The sequence below is a fragment of the Bombina bombina genome, chromosome 11 (genome assembly GCF_027579735.1).
Source record: "Bombina bombina isolate aBomBom1 chromosome 11, aBomBom1.pri, whole genome shotgun sequence".
NCBI classification, from domain to species: Eukaryota; Metazoa; Chordata; class Amphibia; order Anura; family Bombinatoridae; genus Bombina; species Bombina bombina.
Window position 1 is genome coordinate 208279 of NC_069509.1, and position 23672 is coordinate 231950.

At 35.5% G+C, this 23672-nt stretch overlaps 1 protein-coding gene across 2 annotated transcripts in view; it reads right to left on the reverse strand.

The window, feature by feature from the left end:
* Window positions 1–23672, reverse strand: part of TGFB1I1 (transforming growth factor beta 1 induced transcript 1) — a 475461-nt gene that overhangs the window by 199866 nt on the left and 251923 nt on the right. For both annotated transcript variants that reach the window (XM_053694775.1, XM_053694773.1), the window contains exon 5: window positions 7078–7141. In XM_053694775.1, the coding sequence (XP_053550750.1) occupies window positions 7078–7141 (64 nt within the window). The remainder of the gene's footprint in view (window positions 1–7077; window positions 7142–23672) is intronic.

Below are 23672 nucleotides of genomic sequence, written 5' to 3' on the forward strand. Positions count from 1 at the left end.
GACAATATATAATGCTGTCAGTACACCATCACCCTACTAACACAATACAATGACAATATATAGTGCTATCAGTACACCATCACCCTACTGACACAATACAATGACAATATATAATGCTATCAGTACACCATCACCCTACTGACAAAATACAATGACAATATATAATGCTATCAGTACACCATCACCCTACTGACACAATACAGTGACAATATATAATGCTATCAGTACACCATCACCCTACTGACAAAATACAATGACAATATATAATTCTATTAGTACACCATCACCCTACTGACACAATACAGTGACAATATATAATGCTATCAGTACACCATCGCCCTACTGACACCATCACCATCGCCCTACTGACACAATACAGTGACAATATATAATGCTATCAGTACACCATCGCCCTACTGACACCATCACCATCGCCCTACTGACACCATCACCCTACTGACACAATACAATGACAATATATAATGCTATCAGTACACCATCACCCTACTGACACAATACAATGACAATATATAATGCTATCAGTACACCATCACCCTACTGACAAAGTACAATGACAATATATAATGCTATCAGTACACCATCACCCTACTGACACAATACAATGACAATATATAATGCTATCAGTACACCATCACCCTACTGACAAAATACAATGACAATATATAATGCTATCAGTACACCATCACCCTACTGACACAATACAGTGACAATATATAATGCTGTCAGTACACCATCACCCTACTGACACAATACAATGACAATATATAGTGCTATCAGTACACCATCACCCTACTGACACAATACAGTGACAATATATAATGCTATCAGTACACCATCACCCTACTGACACAATACAATGACAATATATAATGCTATCAGTACACCATCGCCATACTGACACAATACAATGACAATATATAGTGCTATCAGTACACCATCACCCTACTGACACAATACAGTGACAATATATAATGCTATCAGTACACCATCGCCCTACTGACACAATACAGTGACAATATATAATGCTATCAGTACACCATCGCCCTACTGACACAATACAGTGACAATATATAATGCTATCAGTACACCATCGCCCTACTGACACAATACAGTGACAATATATAATGCTATCAGTACACCATCGCCCTACTGACACAATACAATGACAATATATAATGCTATCAGTACACCATCGCCCTACTGACACAATACAGTGACAATATATAATGCTATCAGTACACCATCGCCCTACTGACACAATACAATGACAATATATAATGCTATCAGTACACCATCACCCTACTGACACAATACAGTGACAATACACCATCACCCTACTGTCACAATACAATGACAATATATAATGCTGTCAGTACACCATCGCCCTACTGACACAATACAGTGACAATATATAATGCTATCAGTACACCATCACCCTACTAACACAATACAGTGACAATATATAATGCTATCAGTACACCATCACCCTACTGACACAATACAATCACAATATATAATGCTATCAGTACACCATCACCCTACTGACACAATACAGTGACAATATATAATGTTATCAGTACACCATCACCCTACTGACACAATACAGTGACAATACACCATCACCCTACTGTCACAATACAGTGACAATATATAATGCTATCAGTACACCATCGCCCTACTGACACAATACAATGACAATATATAATGCTATCAGTACACCATCACCCTACTGACACAATACAATGACAATATATAGTGCTATCAGTACACCATCACCCTACTGACACAATACAGTGACAATATATAGTGCTATCAGTACACCATCACCCTACTGACACAATACAGTGACAATATATAGTGCTATCAGTACACCATCACCCTACTGACACAATACAATGACAATATATAATGCTATCAGTACACCATCACCCTACTGACACAATACAATGACAATATATAGTGCTATCAGTACACCATCACCCTACTGAAACAATACAATGACAATATATAGTGCTATCAGTACACCATCACCCTACTGACACAATACAGTGACAATATATAATGTTATCAGTACACCATCACCCTACTGACACAATACAATGACAATATATAGTGCTATCAGTACACCATCACCCTACTGACACAATACAGTGACAATATATAATGCTATCAGTACACCATCACCCTACTGACACAATACAGTGACAATATATAATGTTATCAGTACACCATCACCCTACTGACACAATACAGTGACAATACACCATCACCCTACTGTCACAATACAGTGACAATATATAATGCTATCAGTACACCATCGCCCTACTGACACAATACAGTGACAATATATAGTGCTATCAGTACACCATCACCCTACTGACACAATACAATGACAATATATAATGCTATCAGTACACCATCACCCTACTGACACAATACAATGACAATATATAGTGCTATCAGTACACCATCACCCTACTGACACAATACAATGACAATATATAGTGCTATCAGTACACCATCACCTTACTGACACAATACAATGACAATATATAATGCTATCAGTACACCATCACCCTACTGACACAATACAATGACAATATATAGTGCTATCAGTACACCATCACCCTACTGACACAATACAGTGACAATATATAGTGCTATCAGTACACCATCACCCTACTGACACAATACAATGACAATATATAATGCTATCAGTACACCATCACCCTACTGACACAATACAATGACAATATATAGTGCTATCAGTACACCATCACCCTACTGAAACAATACGACGACAATATATAGTGCTATCAGTACACCATCACCCTACTGACACAATACAATGACAATATATAATGCTATCAGTACACCATCACCCTACTGACACAATACAGTGACAATATATAATGCTATTAGTACACCATCACCCTACTGACACAATACAGTGACAATATATAGTTCTATCAGTACACCATCACCCTACTGACACAATACAATGACAATATATAGTGCTATCAGTACCCCATCACCCTACTGACACAATACAATGACAATATATAGTGCTATCAGTACCCCATCACCTTACTGACACAATACAATGACAATATATAATGCTATAAGTACACCATCGCCATACTGACACAATACAATGACAATATATAGTGCTATCAGTACACCATCACCCTACTGACACAATACAGTGACAATATATAATGCTATCAGTACACCATCACCCTACTGACACAATACAATGACAATATATAGTGCTATCAGTACACCATCACCTTACTGACACAATACAATGACAATATATAATGCTATAAGTACACCATCACCCTACTGACACAATACAATGACAATATATAATGCTATAAGTACACCATCACCCTACTGACACAATACAATGACAATATATAATGCTATAAGTACACCATCACCCTACTGACACAATACAATGACAATATATAGTGCTATCAGTACCCCATCACCCTACTGACACAATACAATGACAATATATAGTGCTATCAGTACCCCATCACCCTACTGACACAATACAATGACAATATATAGTGCTATCAGTACCCCATCACCCTACTGACACAATACAATGACAATATATAATGCTATCAGTACCCCATCACCCTACTGACACAATACAATGACAATATATAATGCTATCAGTACACCATCACCCTACTGACACAATACAATGACAATATATAATGCTATCAGTACACTATCACCCTACTGACACAATACAGTGACAATATATAATGCTATTAGTACACCATCACCCTACTGACACAATACAGTGACAATATATAGTTCTATCAGTACACCATCACCTTACTGACACAATACAATGACAATATATAATGCTATCAGTACACCATCACCCTACTGACACAATACAATGACAATATATAATGCTATCAGTAAACCATCGCCCTACTGACACAATACAGTGACAATATATAATGCTATCAGTACACCATCACCCTACTGACACAATACAATGACAATATATAATGCTATCAGTACACCATCACCCTACTGACACAATACAATGACAATATATAATGCTATCAGTACACCATCGCCCTACTGACACAATACAATGACAATATATAATGCTATCAGTACACCATCGCCCTACTGACACAATACAATGACAATATATAGTGCTATCAGTACACCATCACCCTACTGACACAATACAGTGACAATATATAATGCTATCAGTAAACCATCGCCCTACTGACACAATACAGTGACAATATATAATGCTATCAGTACACCATCACCCTACTGACACAATACAGTGACAATATATAATGCTGTCAGTACACCATCACCCTACTGACACAATACAATGACAATATATAATGCTATCAGTACACCATCACCCTACTGACACAATACAATGACAATATATAATGCTATCAGTACACCATCACCCTACTGACACAATACAATGACAATATATAATGCTGTCAGTACACCATCACCCTACTAACACAATACAATGACAATATATAGTGCTATCAGTACACCATCACCCTACTGACACAATACAATGACAATATATAATGCTATCAGTACACCATCACCCTACTGACACAATACAATGACAATATATAATGCTATCAGTACACCATCGCCCTACTGACACAATACAGTGACAATATATAATGCTGTCAGTACACCATCACCCTACTGACACAATACAATGACAATATATAATGCTATCAGTACACCATCACCTTACTGACACAATACAATGACAATATATAATGCTATCAGTACACCATCACCCTACTGACACAATACAATGACAATATATAATGCTATCAGTACACCATCACCCTACTAACACAATACAATGACAATATATAATGCTATCAGTACACCATCACCCTACTAACACAATACAATGACAATATATAATGCTATCAGTACACCATCACCCTACTGACACAATACAGTGACAATATATAATGCTATCAGTACACCATCACCCTACTGACACAATACAATGACAATATATAGTGCTATCAGTACACCATCACCCTACTGACACAATACAGTGACAATATATAGTGCTATCAGTACACCATCGCCCTACTGACACAATACAGTGACAATATATAGTGCTATCAGTACACCATCACCTTACTGACACAATACAATGACAATATATAATGCTATCAGTACACCATCACCCTACTGACACAATACAATGACAATATATAATGCTATCAGTACACCATCACCCTACTGACACAATACAGTGACAATATATAATGCTATTAGTACACCATCACCCTACTGACACAATACAGTGACAATATATAGTTCTATCAGTACACCATCACCCTACTGACACAATACAATGACAATATATAATGCTATCAGTACACCATCACCCTACTGACACAATACAATGACAATATATAATGCTATCAGTACACCATCACCCTACTGACACAATACAATGACAATATATAGTGCTATCAGTACACCATCACCCTACTGACACAATACAGTGACAATATATAATGCTATTAGTACACCATCGCCCTACTGACACAATACAGTGACAATATATAGTGCTATCTGTCCTGACTGACTCAACGCCCAGCTCAAACAGTTTAACCTTGGAAATTAAATTTTTTATATTTTCATGATGTAGTCACCCAATTAAGGAAGCATTTTTGGAAATTACATTCCTAAGGGGGTTAAAAACTGGTGAATTATTTTTATGAGACTACCTATATCTCAAGAACCAAAGATGTTACAGACGTGAAAATTGGTATTTAGATTCTCATTTAAAAATAAACACGTGTTTTACCATTTCCCGAAAATCCACTTAAAGGGGGTGAAAATGGGGGATGATTTATGAGAATACCTATATCTCAAAACCCAAAGATGCTACAGACTTGAAAATTTGTATTTAAATTCTCCTTTAAAAATAAATAAACCTTTTCCCTAAAATCAACTTATGTGGGGTTGAAAATGGGGGATGATTTATGAGACTACCTATATCTCAAAAAACGAAGATGCTACTGATGTGAAAATTGGTATTTAGATGCCTTCTTTTTCAAATAAAGATAGCAAGAGAACGAAGAAAATTGATAATAGAAGTAAATTAGAAAGTTGCTTAAAATTGCATGCTCTAGTAAATTGATCTACGGATTAGGAATGAACTGCCTAAAGAGATGCTAACACATATAGTTTTCATTTTTGGTATTTAACTATATTTTTCTTTTCCTTTCTTCTGTAACTTGTCTGCTTAACTGATAAATAAAAGATATAAAAAAGTTAAAAATAAGAGGATTTGGGTAACAGGTTATGAGGATACCTGGGTAAATGAGAACAACTAAAGGTCTTATTTTGTATTGAATTAGTTATAATATTATTACTTAGTATGTATAAGAGAAACCTACTTTTATTTGTACACTAGCTTAGAAGGGTGCATATTGTTATATCCTAAAAAATTATATTTTTCTTATGTGCATTGCTCGTATATTATAGGCTTCCTATTTGTTGTCTTATTTTTTATTTTTCCTTGTTTTCCGTAAATTCATTGAATGTGACATTGAACAATTTCTGAATTTTCACTTTCTTTGTATTTGATTACATGTTGTATCCCTGAATCCTCTTTAATAAAAAGAAATAAAAAAAATTGCATGCTCTATCTGAATCATGAAAGAAAAAAATTGGGTTCAGTGTCCCTTTAAGGGGCGGGGGGGTGAAAAGTGCATTTTTTCACTATTTTTTTTTTTTACAAATCACAAAATCCATGCGAGTGAAGCCACGGACAACAGCTAGTTATATCATATGAATATCACAGCATTGTTATCTCCCCCTGTAGGTAGGACCAGTTACTACCATATGTACACTTTTCTACACATTAGCCTTTCCTCTGTGACATTGTTTCCTTCCCTACATGTTGACCATATGTCTGGCTTTGCAATATATTGCACCAAATAAACTTGTTTTGTATATTTTTACCCTTTCTATCTTTTTTTTTTTACCACCCTGACTTACCTCTTTTCATCCTTAGCTTTCTCATCATTGTTTTTGTTTGAAGGAAATTGTGACATGATCTCATCTGTAGGTCACAGAGAATGCTAGTGTCAAGTGTAGAATATGCAGGAAGCAAAACACATGGCAAATTGGCAATATGTCTTTAAATGGAGAGTGATCGGAACATGTATTATGTCTCCATACTTAATACCAGGCTTATCTAGATCTGAATTGATTAAACGTGTCATGAGGTGCTTTGAAATTCTCTTTCATGAAAGGATTAGGGACATTGTAGTTTGTGCAGTATTCAATTAGGAACAGTTTTATTTGCCTTATGGTATGGAATGTGGTCAGCTGTGGACACTAGGGGGTAGATTTACCATAGTGCGAGCGGATATGTCCGCTGCACATCGATAAATGCAGACAGCATACTCTGTCGGCATTTATCATTGCACCAGCAGTTCTTGTGAACTGCTTGTGCAATGCCGCCCCCTGCAGATTTGCGGACAATTGGCTGCTAGCAGGGGGTGTTAATCAACCCGATCATATTCGATCAGGTTAATTTCTGTTTGCGGCCTCAGAGCAGGCGGACAAGTTATGGAGCAGCGGTTTTAGACCACTGCTTCATAACTGCTGTTTCCAGCAAGCCTGAAGGCTCGCGCGGAAACAGGGGCATCAAGCGGAACTTGATAAATCAGCCTCTAGGCCTGTGCTGGGAATATAAATTAATGTAAATCTATAAATGCATTACTGCTAGACACACTGGTCAGGTATATATTGTACTAGCGCATTACCCGCTGCTATTTTAAATCTAATATCGTTATGATTTTAATTTAATTCCAATCAGAACATAGACAGTCAGAACTTTCATCTAGTGACTAGATAACCATACAATAAAAAACTTTCCTTAACATAATGACAAAAAAAACCTAAATAACCAATCAGAATCAAGATATTCTAATATAACCAATAAGTACAGTTTATAATTGGCATATTTAACCACTGGCCAGAAAAACAAATCTTGTGGACTATGAGCTCACTTCCATTGAGCCGTTAAAAATGGAGCCGTAAGCTACCGATGCGGCCGACACGTAAAAGTAATTTATGGCTCCATTTTAATACCAGGTTTCCACTGAAATATTTTGCGCATTGCGTGCAGTCGCTCTTTTCATGTAGCTGTAAGTAAACGTTGTGTTAACGCTTCCATCTGACGTCGGATTTCTTGAAAATCAATTAGTTGCTAAGGTAGCCCGACCTTACGCTATAGAATTTACGTTTAACGTCCGTGCTCCTTACCTGTGATCACCTCTCAAGATACACTTCCTTATCCATATTTTTAACAATAATCAAATACTATTTGTTAATATTATTATATTTACCACTTCATAAATATAAGTAATATGTATTGCTGCCCTAGGCATAGGTCTACTCTAGTTTGAATTCTGTAGATATGTTCTTGCATATATTATTATATATAAATATATACGGATATTTCTATTAGCATATAAGTTTAACTATTCCTATACATGAGACAACAATAAATATTACTTATTACAATTTATTTCTACATTAAAACACTTGCATTATTTGCAAGTTTTATCATTTCAATAGAAAATAGGTCTCAAAAAGCTAAATTTTCCTCTTTTACACCAAGTTGAGCTGGGTGTAATATTTCTCAATGTATCGGCAGCCTCCGACAGTGTATTTACGGTTCGCGCTTACATTGGAAACCTGGTATAATTTATCGATTAACAGCGTCTATTACTTTCTATAGGATGCAAAGATTTTTTTGAGGTATAACGCGCCATTGGAAACAGTCGATAAACGAAATTGCATCTGACAGCATATTTATCGGTTTGTGAGCGGATGCAAATGGAATTATGGCTCAATGGAAGCGAGCTCTAAGTAGGCATGTGGCCTTATTTGTGGTGTTATCTGACAGTTGCAAATAATCTACCACCCCTCTTTTCAACTTCCTCTTCCTCACTTCTCTTCTAACTTCCTTTCATCTCCTTCACTCACATATTCTGTTTCTTCCCCCGACACTCTCTTTTTTACCTCAATACTCTCTCTGTCACTGTCTTCTCTCTTTTACTTTGTCTGTCTCTACTCCCTCTACTTCTCAGTTCTCTGAATCTGTCACATTCTGCACATTTATTTTATCTGTCTCATCTGTCTTCCTTCTTTTTCTGTCTCTCTCCCATCTATCTATTGCTTTCTTGTCTCACTCTCTGTCCTGTCTCTTGCTCTCTATACTCTATTTCTCTCTCTTGATCTTGTGTATGATGTATCTTGCTCTCTATACTGTATTTCTCTCTCTTGATTTGTGTATGATGACTCTTGCTATCTATACTCTATTTCTCTCTCTTGATCTTGTGTATGTCTCTTGCTCTCTATACTCTATTTCTTTCTCTTGATTTTGTGTATGATATCTCTTGCTCTCTATACTCTATTTCTCTCTCTTGATCTTGTGCATGACATCTCTTGCTCTATATACTCTTTTTCTCTCTCTTGATCTTGTATATGATGTCTCTTGCTCTCTATACTCAATTTCTCTCTCTTGTTCTTGTGTATGATGTCTCTTGCTCTCTATACTCTATTTCTCTCTCTTGATCTTGTGTATGATGTCTCTTGCTCTCTATACTCTATTTCTCTCTATTGATCTTGTGTATGTCTCTTGCTCTCTATACTATATTCCTCTCTCTTGATCTTGTGTATGATGTCTCTTGCTCTCTATACTCTATTTCTCTCTCTTGATCTTGTGTATGATGTCTCTTACTCTTTATACTCTATTTCTCTCTCTTGATCTTGTGTATGATGTCTCTTTCTCTCTATACTCTATTTCTCTCTCTTGATCTTGTGCATGATGTCTCTTGCTCTTTATAGTATATTTCTCTCTCTTGATCTTGTGTATGATGTCTCTTGCTCTCTATACTCTATTTCTCTCTCTTGATCTTGTGAATGATGTCTCTTGCTCTCTATTCTCTCTCTCTCTTGATCTTGTGTATGTCTCTCGCTCTCTATACTCTATTACTCTCTCTTGATCTTGTGTATGATGTCTCTCGCTCTCTATACTCTATTACTCTCTCTTGATCTTGTGCATGATGTCTCTTGCTCTTTATAGTATATTTCTCTCTTTTGATCTTGTGTATGTCTCTTGCTCTCTATACTCTCTTTTGCTCTCTTGTCCTTGTGTATGATATATCTGGCTCTATATACTCTATTTCTCTCTCTTGATCTTGTGTTTGATGTCTCTTGCTCTCTATACTCTATTTCTCAATCTTGTTCTTGTGTATAATGACTCTTGCTCTCTATAATCTATTTCTCTCTCTTGATCTTGTGTATATCTGTCGCTCTCTATACTATATTTCTCTCTCTTGATCTTGTGTATGATGTCTCTCGCTCTCTATACTATATTTCTCTCTCTTGATCTTGTGTATGATGTCTCTTTCTCTCTATACTCTATTTCTCTCTCTTGCTCTCTATACTCTCTCTCTCTTGATCTTGTGTATGATGTCTCTTGCTCTCTATACTATATTTCTCTCTCTTGATCTTGTGTATGATGTCTCTTGCTCTCTATACTCTATTACTCTCTCTTGATCTTGTGCATGATGTCTCTTGCTCTTTATAGTATATTTCTCTCTCTTGATCTTGTGTATGATGTCTCTTGCTCTCTATACTCTCTCTCTCTTGATCTTGTGTATGTCTCTTGCTCTCTATACTCTATTTCTCTCTCTTGATCTTGTTTATGATGTCCTTGCTCTCTATACACTATTTCTCTCTCTTGATCTTGTGTATGATGTCTCTTGCTCTCTATACTCTATTTCTCTCTCTTGATCTTGTTTATGATGTCCTTGCTCTCTATACACTATTTCTCTCTCTTGATCTTGCATATGGTGTCTCTTGCTCTCTATACTATATTTTTCTCTCTTGATCTTGTGTATGATGTCTCTTTCTCTCTATACTCTATTTCTCTCTCTTGATCTTGCATATGGTGTCTCTTGCTCTCTATACTCTATTTCTCTCTCTTGATCTTGTGTATGTCTATTGCTCTTTATACTCTATTTCTCTCTATTGATCTTGTGTTTGTTGTCTTTTGCTCTCTATACTATATTTTTCTCTCTTGACCTTGTGTATGATGTCTTTTGCTCTCTATACACTATTTCTATCTCTTGACCTTTTGTATGATGTCTCTTGCTTTCTATACTCTATTTCTCTCTCTTGATCTTGTGTATGATGCATCTCGCTCTCTATACTCTATTTCTCTCTCTTGATCTTGTGTATGTCTATTGCTCTCTATACTCTATTTCTCTCTATTGATCTTGTGTTTGTTGTCTTTTGCTCTCTATACTATATTTTTCTCTCTTGATCTTGTGTATGATGTCTCTTGCTCTCTATACTCTATTTCTCTCTCTTGATCTTGTGCATGATGTCTCTTGCTCTTTATACGATATTTCTCTCTCTTGATCTTGTGCATGATGTATCTTGCTCTTTATACTATATTTCTCTTTTTTGATCTTGTGTATGATGTCACTTGCTCTCTATACTTTATTTTGCTCTTTTGATCTTGTACATGATGTCTCTTGCTCTCTATACTCTCTCTCTTTATCTTGTGTATGATGTTTCTTGCTCTCTATACTCTATTTCTCTCTCTTGATCTTGTTTATGATGTCCTTGCTCTCTATACACTATTTCTCTCTCTTGATCTTGTGTTTGTTGTCTTTTGCTCTGTATACTCTATTTCGCTCTCTTGATCTTGTGTATAATGCATCTTGCTCTCTATATTATATTTCCCTCTTTTGATCTCGTTTATGATGTAGCTTGCTCTCTATACTCTATTTCTCTCTCTTGATCTTGTGCATGATGTCTCTTACTTTATATACTATATTTCTCTCTCAATCTTGTGTATGATGTCTCTTGCTCTCTATACTCGATTTCTCTCTCTTGATCTTGTGTATGTCTCTTGCTCTCTACTCTCTATTTCTCTCTCTTGATCTAGTGTATGATGTCTCTTGCTCTCTATACTCTTTCTCTCTCTAGATCTTGTGTATGTCTTTTGCTCTGTATACTCTATTTCTCTCTCTTGATCTTGTGTATGATGTCTCTTGCTCTTTATACTCTATTTCTCTCTCTTGATCTTGTGTATGCTGTCTCTAACTCTCTATACTCTATTTCTATCTCTTGATCTTGTGTATGCTGTCTCTAACTCGCTATACTCTATTTCTATCTCTTGATCTTGTGAATGATGTCTCTTGCTCTCTATACTCTATTACTCTCTCTTGATCTTGTGTATGATGTCTCTCGCTCTCTATACTCTATTACTCTCTCTTGATCTTGTGTATGATGTCTCTCGCTCTCTATACTCTATTACTCTCTCTTGATCTTGTGCATGATGTCTCTTGCTCTTTATAGTATATTTACAAAGAGAAGAAATCACTTAGCGCCTACTACTAATTTTGCCCTTAGCTTTGATAGGTGACCCCTAGTGGTCTGGTAAGTTATGAGAAAAGTCGGAAAATATCAAAGCGCCAGCGAACCGGCTGGGTTCAGAATGTAAAACCAATTCCTTCACAATATGGGTTAAAACAAATAATTTATTACAAATTAAAAAACAATTTTACAAAACATAAATTCTTTACAATACTTCTGAGATAGCTTTGAAGATATAAAACATTCGTATCTAAACTTAATGTTTATGTAATGGACAGAGTGGATTGATTACGAATCCACACAGTGTTTTACAATGGATAAAAATACAAGTACAAATGTAAAAACCTAAATATCTGAACCATTCAGTTATACTTCTTCTGAGATGGCTTTGAGGATTTCAGACATTCGTATCTAAACTCTATGCATATGTGATAAACAGAGTGGATTGATTACAAATCCACACAGTTTTTTAATTATAAAAGTACAAATGTAAAAACCTCAATGCCTGAAATATTCAGTTATACTTCTTAGGAAATCCTTTGATCGATAACTTAAAAACTTGCAAAAATGCTGAATATAAAAATATTAATAAAACATTCTGGAAACAGACCTTAAGTAGTGTTACTAGCTTTATCAATTCGACCGGATAGGTATATATCACAAAGAATATAGAGGTACAGGCTGATCTTATAGTAGCGCTACCCACTGTAATTGTCAGATCAATCTGCGATAATATTATTATTCAGAGTGATTACAGGATGTTAAGGATATATGTCACTGTTAGCTTCTAAATGTGTTTGTATAGTGTTTGTTAGACACTTATACCGGGTCCCTTGGGTTGTATGTGACCAGAGTGGAGCCGATCAGCTGCTCCTATAAAGGATCAGTGACCGTTTCCGCTAGCGGAGAGAAATAGAGGATGCGTGTTCTGTTTCAGGTGATTCTGTGACAGGTTAATGTGAATTTTCAAATATACAAAGAAACCTTATAACACAATAAAAACAATAAAAAACTTCAAAATATGCAGTACAGACTTCAAAAAAGTGTAAATATCAAATCGGTGTTTCCGTGATGGGTGCAGAAATATTCCAATGTGTGTTCCAATTTAAACCTCAATTGTCACTAGTGACCAACATGATTGCAACCGCCAAAAATTGTGTACAATACAAAAAATATAAATAAAAAAGTCAAAAATCGAAGAAATGTAAAAATAAAAATGTGTAACCAAAAACAACTTTTGTTGAAAGTCAGAGTTTATGTGTTTCCCAATGTGGGTGATTCCTGTCTTCTATGTGCTTTATCAGTCTATATAGGATATATAGTTGCCTGCAGTGGAGTATGGGCTTCAGCGTCAATAGACTATTTTCAGCTCCAGCGTCACTCAGGTTATTACTTCCTTCTGCCAAAAGAAATAATAATAGTGCAGATTGTTTTTCTAATAGATAAATAATTGGAATGCTACTCACCAGTCGACGCGTTTCGGTCCAACATAGACCTTTTTCAAGACTGGTTTAATGTTAATCTAAGGGTCTTTAAATACCCTTTCCAATAATGCCCGTATGTTGATCCCGGAATTGGTTTCCTTAGTGGTTCCGGGTCATACGGCTTATACTGTTAATTAGTTTTTACGATCTTATCTGCTTGTGTTATATTTTGCCATAGTTTTCAGATTTTATTAGCGCTTTATACAATTAGATTATTCCTATGGCTTTAAATGTATTAGTCCGATATTTCCCTGATCTTATTGGTTAGCACTTTGCTCCCTTCTGATTCGCTCAGACTTTAGAGGTGTGTAAGGGATGTTGAACCTTATTGGTTCATTGTTCTGTATGCGAAGGTATATGCGTTATGTTTAGCCGATAGTCCCCTAATCTTATTGGTTAGTGCTTTGCTCCTTTCTAATTGGCTCAAACTTTGGAGGTGTGTGAAGTGTGTTGAACCTTATTGGTTCATTGTTCTGTATGAGACGTGTGTACATTGTGTTTAGCCTTGTTGGCTCATAATTCTAAAGAAGAATAGTTCTTTAGAGTATTTGTAGTTTTGTGTATAGGAGTACTATTTATTTATATTCCCGATTCCATTCTTATTGTAACAGCAGCTTTCGATTTAGTCTAGTCTTGCGTTACTGCAATTGCGCATATTTTGTTCAATATACTCATGTGGTTATATGCTATTCGTGGTGTTATATTGATTTCCACCATTTCAAATGTTACTTTAAATGGGTCGGTTATATGTACTAATTGTGAAATTATCAGTTTGATGAACTGTGATGTTAATCATCAGTTTGATGTTTTGTATTCCCTCTATATGATTACTATATATTTCTCCTTTTTTACATTTTGTAGATGTTAGGATCGTTAGTACCTGCCTGCCTAATATGTACTTTGTTATTTGAGGACCGGGGGGGAGGGATATATAGCTTTCTGATTTTCTATGTTATTTGGGGACAAAAGGGGAACAGATTTGTAGCTTTCTGGTTACTTTTACACGATCGTAATTCTTAATTTGTATTACCCTTTGTGATTATTTCTATCACTAATTTTAGCCTTTATTAATTTTTATTAATTCTATTAAATTCATTGCTATTCTTGAAATTTGATTTCCATTAAGAACCCATTGCCAGAGTAGATGACCAAATTAATGGTTATTTTAACCTTCAACAGATTTTTTGTGTGAAGTCAAATTCAAGTTTAAAGATTCAGTATTGAAATTTGACATATTTTCCGATTTTTCAGGGGATCCAATTTTCTTCTGTTTTCTAAGGATAATATAGGGATATTTGAATACACATGTATATCAGTTTAGGGGTCGTTTTAACCTCTTTTTATATATGGACTAGTTGTTATTATTATTGCAGCCTTAGGTCTAGCTTCCAATCACTTTGATATCTCTTAGACATTAGTGGTTCATAAGGCTTAAGTTAGGCCCTAAATCTTTTGTAATTAGTCAGCCTTTTTTATAGGCCATAGCTTTCGTACAGGTTTAGGTTAGTATGAACTAAATTTAGTTTCATACATTATGATATTTTATAATTGTGCTCCCAAATGTATAGACTTTTTTATATAGAGTGAGAGGAGGACTTCTGTGATGGGAGATTCTTCAGAATTATGCTTCTCTTATAAAAAGGATGAGAGGAGGACTTCTATGCTCCCAAAATTGGAGACATTTAAAAAGGATAAGTGGGAAATGTAACCTTTTTACTTTCTGGTTAAACCAGACTTGCATTTTTGTCCTTTGTAATAGATTTTTTTAAAGGGGAGAATGCTTTTGTTCCAGTCAGGTCTCCACCAAGGGGAGGATGATGTTTTTCCAGTCGGGTCTCCAACAGTGGTTGTATAAACATCGTCCGGCTTTATTGGAGTATACCCTTAATATATCTTGCCAGGACTTCTTATATATTAGAGTGTTTCGTTTTGTAGGAAAAAACGGAATCGGCTTTTGTTTCTCTAATCAATATAATACGGCTACTCCGCCGTTTTCATAGCTTGGAAAGGGCCATTCTTCTTTTTCAGATTGTTCCATATTTCCAGTTGGGTGGGAGGGGGTTACCATCAACTTCTTTTCTTTTTTATTACCGGGTTTATAAATTTCTTTGGGGAGGAGGGAGGTGACATTCAACTATAGTTCTTTCAAGAGCAGTGTGTCTTTTCTTATTTTGCTGAGTGGATCTGGAGAGGGAATGGTATTCTTTTTTCGGTTCTCTTAGAGGATGTGTGTCTTCTGTCTTCAGTTGTTATTCAGGAGAGGGAATACGTGTGTAGAGAGGAGATGGTGTTCATTTTCGATTCACTCAGGATATATATATATGTATATCTCTTCTGTCTTCAGGTGTTATTCAGGAGATGGGACAAGTCTTCCTTATTATTCAACCCCCTTGGGTGTAGACAGTCGAGGGAGAATATCCATTTAGATTCTTCAATCAGTAGTTGCTTTCCATGGTTGCCACCTCTCCAATTTTTTGCCACCTTCTTTATTCCAATATATTTTAATGCCTTAATGTCTCCACAATGTTTTTCGGAGAAGTGTCTATATAGGGCCGTCTCTTTGTTCATCTTCTCGATGCACAGAAGATGTTCCCTTATTCTTTCCTTTAAAGGTCTAGACGTCTGTCCTACATACTGTAAGCCACATGGGCATTGTAGTATGTACACCACGTTCCTGTCCTGACATCGAATGAGGTCTTTTATCTTAAAGTTTTCAGAGCTGTTGTTGGATTGGAATTCGGCGGTCTTAATCCCATTTTTACATGCCTTGCATGTATGGCAAGGAAAAAAACCTCTTACTGTTTTTCCAAATGTATCTTTCACTTCCGATGGTTTTTTCTTTTGTACACTTGGAGCGAGTTTACTTTTTAAGTTTTTAGTCCTTCTATATACGAATTTTGGTTTTCGTGGTAGTTTTTCTCCAAGAACCTCGTCGTCCATAAGTATATTCCAATGTTTGCGAAAGATTTCTTCAATGATTTTACTGTTTTCACTATATTCAGTAATTACTGGCACATTTATAGCTTCGTCGTTGCCAATTCTGTCGACCTTGTTACATTTGTACTTTTATAATTAAAAAACTGTGTGGATTTGTAATCAATCCACTCTGTTTATCACATATGCATAGAGTTTAGATACGAATGTCTGAAATCCTCAAAGCCATCTCAGAAGAAGTATAACTGAATGGTTCAGATATTTAGGTTTTTACATTTGTACTTGTATTTTTATCCATTGTAAAACACTGTGTGGATTCGTAATCAATCCACTCTGTCCATTACATAAACATTAAGTTTAGATACGAATGTTTTATATCTTCAAAGCTATCTCAGAAGTATTGTAAAGAATTTATGTTTTGTAAAATTGTTTTTTAATTTGTAATAAATTATTTGTTTTAACCCATATTGTGAAGGAATTGGTTTTACATTCTGAACCCAGCCGGTTCGCTGGCGCTTTGATATTTTCCGACTTTATAGTATATTTCTCTCTTTTGATCTTGTGTATGTCTCTTGCTCTCTATACTCTCTTTTGCTCTCTTGTCCTTGTGTATGATATATCTGGCTCTATATACTCTATTTCTCTCTCTTGATCTTGTGTATGATGTCTCTTGCTCTCTATACGCTATTTCTCTCTCTTGATCTTGTGTTTGATGTCTCTTGCTCTCTATACTCTATTTCTCAATCTTGTTCTTGTGTATAATGACTCTTGCTCTCTATAATCTATTTCTCTCTCTTGATCTTGTGTATATCTGTCGCTCTCTATACTATATTTCTCTCTTTTGATCTTGTGTATGATGTATCTTGCTCTCTACACTCTATTTCTCTCTCTTGATCTTGTGTATGATGTCTCTCGCTCTCTATACTATATTTCTCTCTCTTGATCTTGTGTATGATGTCTCTTTCTCTCTATACTCTATTTCTCTCTCTTGCTCTCTATACTCTCTCTCTCTTGATCTTGTGTATGATGTCTCTTGCTCTCTATACTATATTTCTCTCTCTTGATCTTGTGTATGATGTCTCTTGCTCTCTATACTCTATTACTCTCTCTTGATCTTGTGCATGATGTCTCTTGCTCTTTATAGTATATTTCTCTCTCTTGATCTTGTGTATGATGTCTCTTGCTCTCTATACTCTATTTCTCTCTCTTGCTCTCTATACTCTCTCTCTCTTGATCTTGTGTATGTCTCTTGCTCTCTATACTCTATTTCTCTCTCTTGATCTTGTTTATGATGTCCTTGCTCTCTATACACTATTTCTCTCTCTTGATCTTGTGTATGATGTCTCTTGCTCTCTATACTCTATTTCTCTCTCTTGATCTTGCATATGGTGTCTCTTGCTCTCTATTTCTCTCTCTTGATCTTGTGTATGTCTATTGCTCTCTATACTCTATTTCTCTCTATTGATCTTGTGTTTGTTGTCTTTTGCTCTCTATACTATATTTTTCTCTCTTGATCTTGTGTATGATGTCTCTTGCTCTCTATACTCTATTTCTCTCTCTTGATCTTGTGTATGTCTATTGCTCTCTATACTCTATTTCTCTCTATTGATCTTGTGTTTGTTGTCTTTTGCTCTCTATACTATATTTTTCTCTCTTGATCTTGTGTATGATGTCTCTTGCTCTCTATACTCTATTTCTCTCTCTTGATCTTGTGTTTGTTGTCTTTTGCTCTCTATACACTATTTCTATCTCTTGACCTTTTGTATGATGTCTCTTGCTTTCTATACTCTATTTCTCTCTCTTGATCTTGTGTATGATGTATCTCGCTCTCTATTCTATATTTCTCTCTCTTGATCTTGTGTATAATGTATCTTGCTCTCTATATTATATTTCCCTCTTTTGATCTTGTTTATGATGTATCTTGCTCTCTATACTCTATTTCTCTTTCTTGATCTTGTGCATGATGTCTCTTACTTCTTATACTGTATTTCTCTCTCAATCTTGTGTATGATGTCTCTTGCTCTCTATACTCTATTTCTCTCTCTTTATCTTGTGTATGTCTCTTGCTCTCTACTCTCTATTTCTCTCTCTTGATCTTGTGAATGATGTCTCTTGCTCTCTATACTCTATTTCTCTCTCTATCTCTTGACCTTGTGTATGATGTCTCTTGCTCTCTATACACTATTTCTATCTCTTGACCTTTTGTATGATGTCTCTTGCTTTCTATACTCTATTTCTCTCTCTTGATCTTGTGTATGATGTATCTCGCTCTCTATTCTATATTTCTCTCTCTTGATCATGTGCATGATGTCTCTTGCTCTTTATACGATATTTCTCTCTCTTGATCTTGTGCATGATGTATCTTGCTCTTTATACTATATTTCTCTTTTTTGATCTTGTGTATGATGTCACTTGCTCTCTATACTTTATTTTGCTCTTTTGATCTTGTACATGATGTCTCTTGCTCTCTATACTCTCTCTCTTTATCTTGTGTATGATGTTTCTTGCTCTCTATACTCTATTTCTCTCTCTTGATCTTGTGTTTGTTGTCTTTTGCTCTGTATACTCTATTTCGCTCTCTTGATCTTGTGTATAATGCATCTTGCTCTCTATATTATATTTCCCTCTTTTGATCTCGTTTATGATGTATCTTGCTCTCTATACTCTATTTCTCTCTCTTGATCTTGTGCATGATGTCTCTTACTTTTTATACTATATTTCTCTCTCAATCTTGTGTATGATGTCTCTTGCTCTCTATACTCTATTTCTCTCTCTTGATCTTGTGTATGTCTCTTGCTCTCTACTCTCTATTTCTCTCGCTTGATCTAGTGTATGATGTCTCTTGCTCTCTATACTCTATTTCTCTCTCTTGATCTTGTGTATGCTGTCTCTAACTCTCTATACTATATTTCTCTCTCTTGATCTTGTGTATGATGTATCTTGCTCTCTATACTCTATTTCTCTCTCTTGATCTTGTGTATGCTGTCTCTAACTCTCTATACTATATTTCTCTCTCTTGATCTTGTGTATGATGTCTCTTTCTCTCTATAATCTATTTCTATCTCTTGATCTTGTGAATGATGTCTCTTGCTCTCTATACTCTATTTCTCTCTCTATCTCTTGACCTTGTGTATGATGTCTCTTGCTCTCTATACACTATTTCTATCTCTTGACCTTGTGTATGATGCCTCTTGCTTTCTATACTCTATTTCTCTCTCTTGATCTTGTGTATGATGTATCTCGCTCTCTATTCTATATTTCTCTCTCTTGATCTTGTGTATGATGTCTCTTGCTCTCTATACTCTATTTCTCTCTCTTGATCTTGTGCATGATGTCTCTTGCTCTTTATACGATATTTCTCTCTCTTGATCTTGTGCATGATGTATCTTGCTCTTTATACTATATTTCTCTTTCTTGATCTTGTGTATGATGTCACTTGCTCTCTATTTTGCTCTTTTGATCTTGTGTATGATGTCTCTTGCTCTCTATACTCTATTTCTCTCTCTTGATCTTGTGTATGATGTATCTTGCTCTCTATACTCTATTTCTCTCTCTTGATATTGTGAATGATGTCTATCGCTCTCTATACTCTCTTTCTCTCTCTTGATCTTGTGTATGTTGTATCTCGCTCTCTATACTCTATTTCTCTATTTTGATCTTGTGTATGATGTCTCTTGCTCTCTATACTTTATTTCTCTCTCTCGACCTTGTGAATGATGTCTCCTGCTCTCTATACTCTCTTTCTCTCTCTTGATCTTATGTATGTTGTATCTCGCTCTCTATACTATATTTCTCTCTCTTGATGTTGTGTATGATGTCTTTTCCTCCCTATACTCAATTTTCTCTCTTGATCTTGTGTATGATGTCTCTTGCTCTCTATACTCTCTCTCTCTCTTGATCTTGTGTATTATGTATTTTGCTCTCTATACTCTCTCTCCTTTGATCTTGTGTATGATGTTTCTTGCTTTCTATACTGTATTTCTCTTTCTTGATCTTGATTATGATGTCTCTTGCTCTATATACTCTATTTCTCTCTCTTGATCTTGTGTATGATGTCTCTTGCTCTCTATACTCTAGTTCTCTCTCTTGATGTTGTGTATGATATCTATTGCTGTCTATACTCTATTTCTATTTCTTGATCTTGTGTATGATGTATCTTGCTCTCTATACTCTATTTCTCTCTCTTGCTTTCTATACTCTATTTCTCTCTCTTGATCTTGTGTATATATCTCGCTCTCTATACTCTATTTCTCTCTCTTGATCTTGTGTATGATGTCTCTCGCTCTCTATACCAAGTTTCTCTCTCTTGACCTTGTGAATGATGTCTCTTGAACTCTATACTCTATTTCTCTCTCTTGATCTTGTGTATGTCTCTTGCTCTCTATACTCTTTTTCTCTCTCTTGCTCTTGCTCTCTATTTCTCTCTCTTGATCTTGCTCTCTATACTCTCTCTCTCTCTTGATCTTGTGTATGATGTATTTTGCTCTCTATACTCTCTCTCCCTTGATCTTGTGTATGATGTCTTTTGCTTTTTATACTGTATTTCTCTGTCTTGATCTTGATTATGATGTCTCTTGCTCTATATATTCTATTTATCTCTCTTGATCTTGTGTATGATGTATTTTGCTCTCTATACTCTATTTCTCTCTCTTGATCTTGTGTATGATGTCTCTTGCTCTCTATACTCTATTTCTCTCTCTTGATCTTGTGTATGATATCTATTGCTGTCTATACTCTATTTCTATCTCTTGATCTTGTGTATGATGTCTCTTGCTCTCTATACTCTATTTCTCTCTCTTGATCTTGTGTATATCTCTCGCTCTCAATACTCTATTTCTCTCTCTTGATTTTGTGTATGATGTCTCTCGCTCTCTATACCATGTTTCTCTCTCTTGACCTTGTGAATCATGTCTCTTAAACTCTATAATCCATTTCTCTCTCTTGATCTTGTGTATGTCTCTTGCTCTCTATACTCTATTTCTCTGTCTTGATCTTGATTATGATGTCTCTTGCTCTGTATATTCTATTTCTCTCTCTTGATCTTGTGTATGATGTCTCTTGCTCTCTATATTCTATTTCTCTCTCTTGCTCTCTATTCTCTCTCTCTCTTGACCTTGTGTATGATGTCTCTTGCTCTTTATACACTATTTCTCTCTCTTGATCTTGTGTATATCTCTCGCTCTCTATACTCTATTTCTCTCTCTTGATCTTGTTTATGATGTCTCCTGCTCTCTATACACTATTTCTCTATCTTGATCTTGGGTATGATGTCTTTTGCTCGATATACTCTATTTCTCTCTCTTTATCTCGTTTATGATGTCTCTTGCTCTCTATACTATATTTCTCTCTCTTGATCTTGTGTATGTCTCTTGCTCTCTATACTCTATTTCTCTCTCTTGATCTTGTGTATATTTCTCGCTCTCTATACTCTATTTCTCTCTCTTGATCTTGTGCATGATGTGTCTTGCTCTTTATACTATATTTCTCTCTCTTGATCTTGTGTATGATGTCTCTTGCTCTCTATACTCTATTTCTCTCTCTTGATCTTGTGCATGATGTGTCTTGCTCTTTATACTATATTTCTCTCTCTTGATATTGTGTGTGATGTCTCTTGCTTACTATACTCTATTTCTTTCTCTTGATCTTGTGTATATATCTCGCTCTCTATACTCTATTTCTCTCTCTTGATCTTGTGTATGATGTCTCTCGCTCTCTATACCATGTTTCTCTCTCTTGACCTTGTGAATGATGTCTCTTGAACTCTATACTCTATTTCTCACTCTTGATCTTGGGTATGATGTCTATTGCTCTCTATACTCTTTTTCTCTCTCTTGCTCTTGTGTATGATGTCTCTTGCTCTCTATACTCTATTTCTCTCTCGTGATCTTGCTCTCTATACTCTCTCTTGATCTTGTGTATGATGTCTTTTGCTTTTTATACTGTATTTCTCTGTCTTGATCTTGATTATGATGTCTCTTGCTCTGTATATTCTATTTCTCTCTCTTGATCTTGTGTATGATGTCTCATGCTCTCTATATTCTATTTCTCTCCCTTGCTCTCTATACTCTCTCTCTTGATCTTGTGTATGATGTATTTTGCTCTCTATATTCTCTCTCCCTTGATCTTATGTATGATGTATTTTGCTTTCTATACTGTATTTCTCTTTCTTGATCTTGATTATGATGTCTCTTGCTCTATATACTCTATTTCTATCTCTTGATCTTGTGTATGATGTCTCTTGCTCTCTATACTCTATTTCTCTCTCTTGATATTGTGTATGATGTCCCCCGCTCTCTATACTATATTTCTCTCTCTTGATCTTGTGTATGTCTCTTGCTCTCTATACTCTATTTCTCTCTCTTGATCTTGGGTATGATGTCTATTGCTCTCTATACTCTTTTTCTCTGTTTTGTTCTTGTGTATGATGTCTCTTGCTCTCTATACTCTATTTTTCTCTCTTGATCTTGTTTATGATGTCTCTTGCTCTCTATACACTATTTCTCTATCTTGATCTTGTGTATGATGTCTTTTGCTCTATATGCTCTATTTCTCTCTCTTGATCTTGTGAATGATGTCTCTTGCTCTCTATACTCTCTCTCGTTCTCTCTTGATCTTGTGTATGTCTCTTGCTCTCTATAATCTATTTCTCTCTCTTGATCTTGTGTATGATATCTCTCGCTCTCTTTACTATATTTCTCTTTCTTGATCTTATGTAGGATGTCTCTTGCCCTCTATACTCTATTTCTCTCTCTTTATCTTGTAAATGAT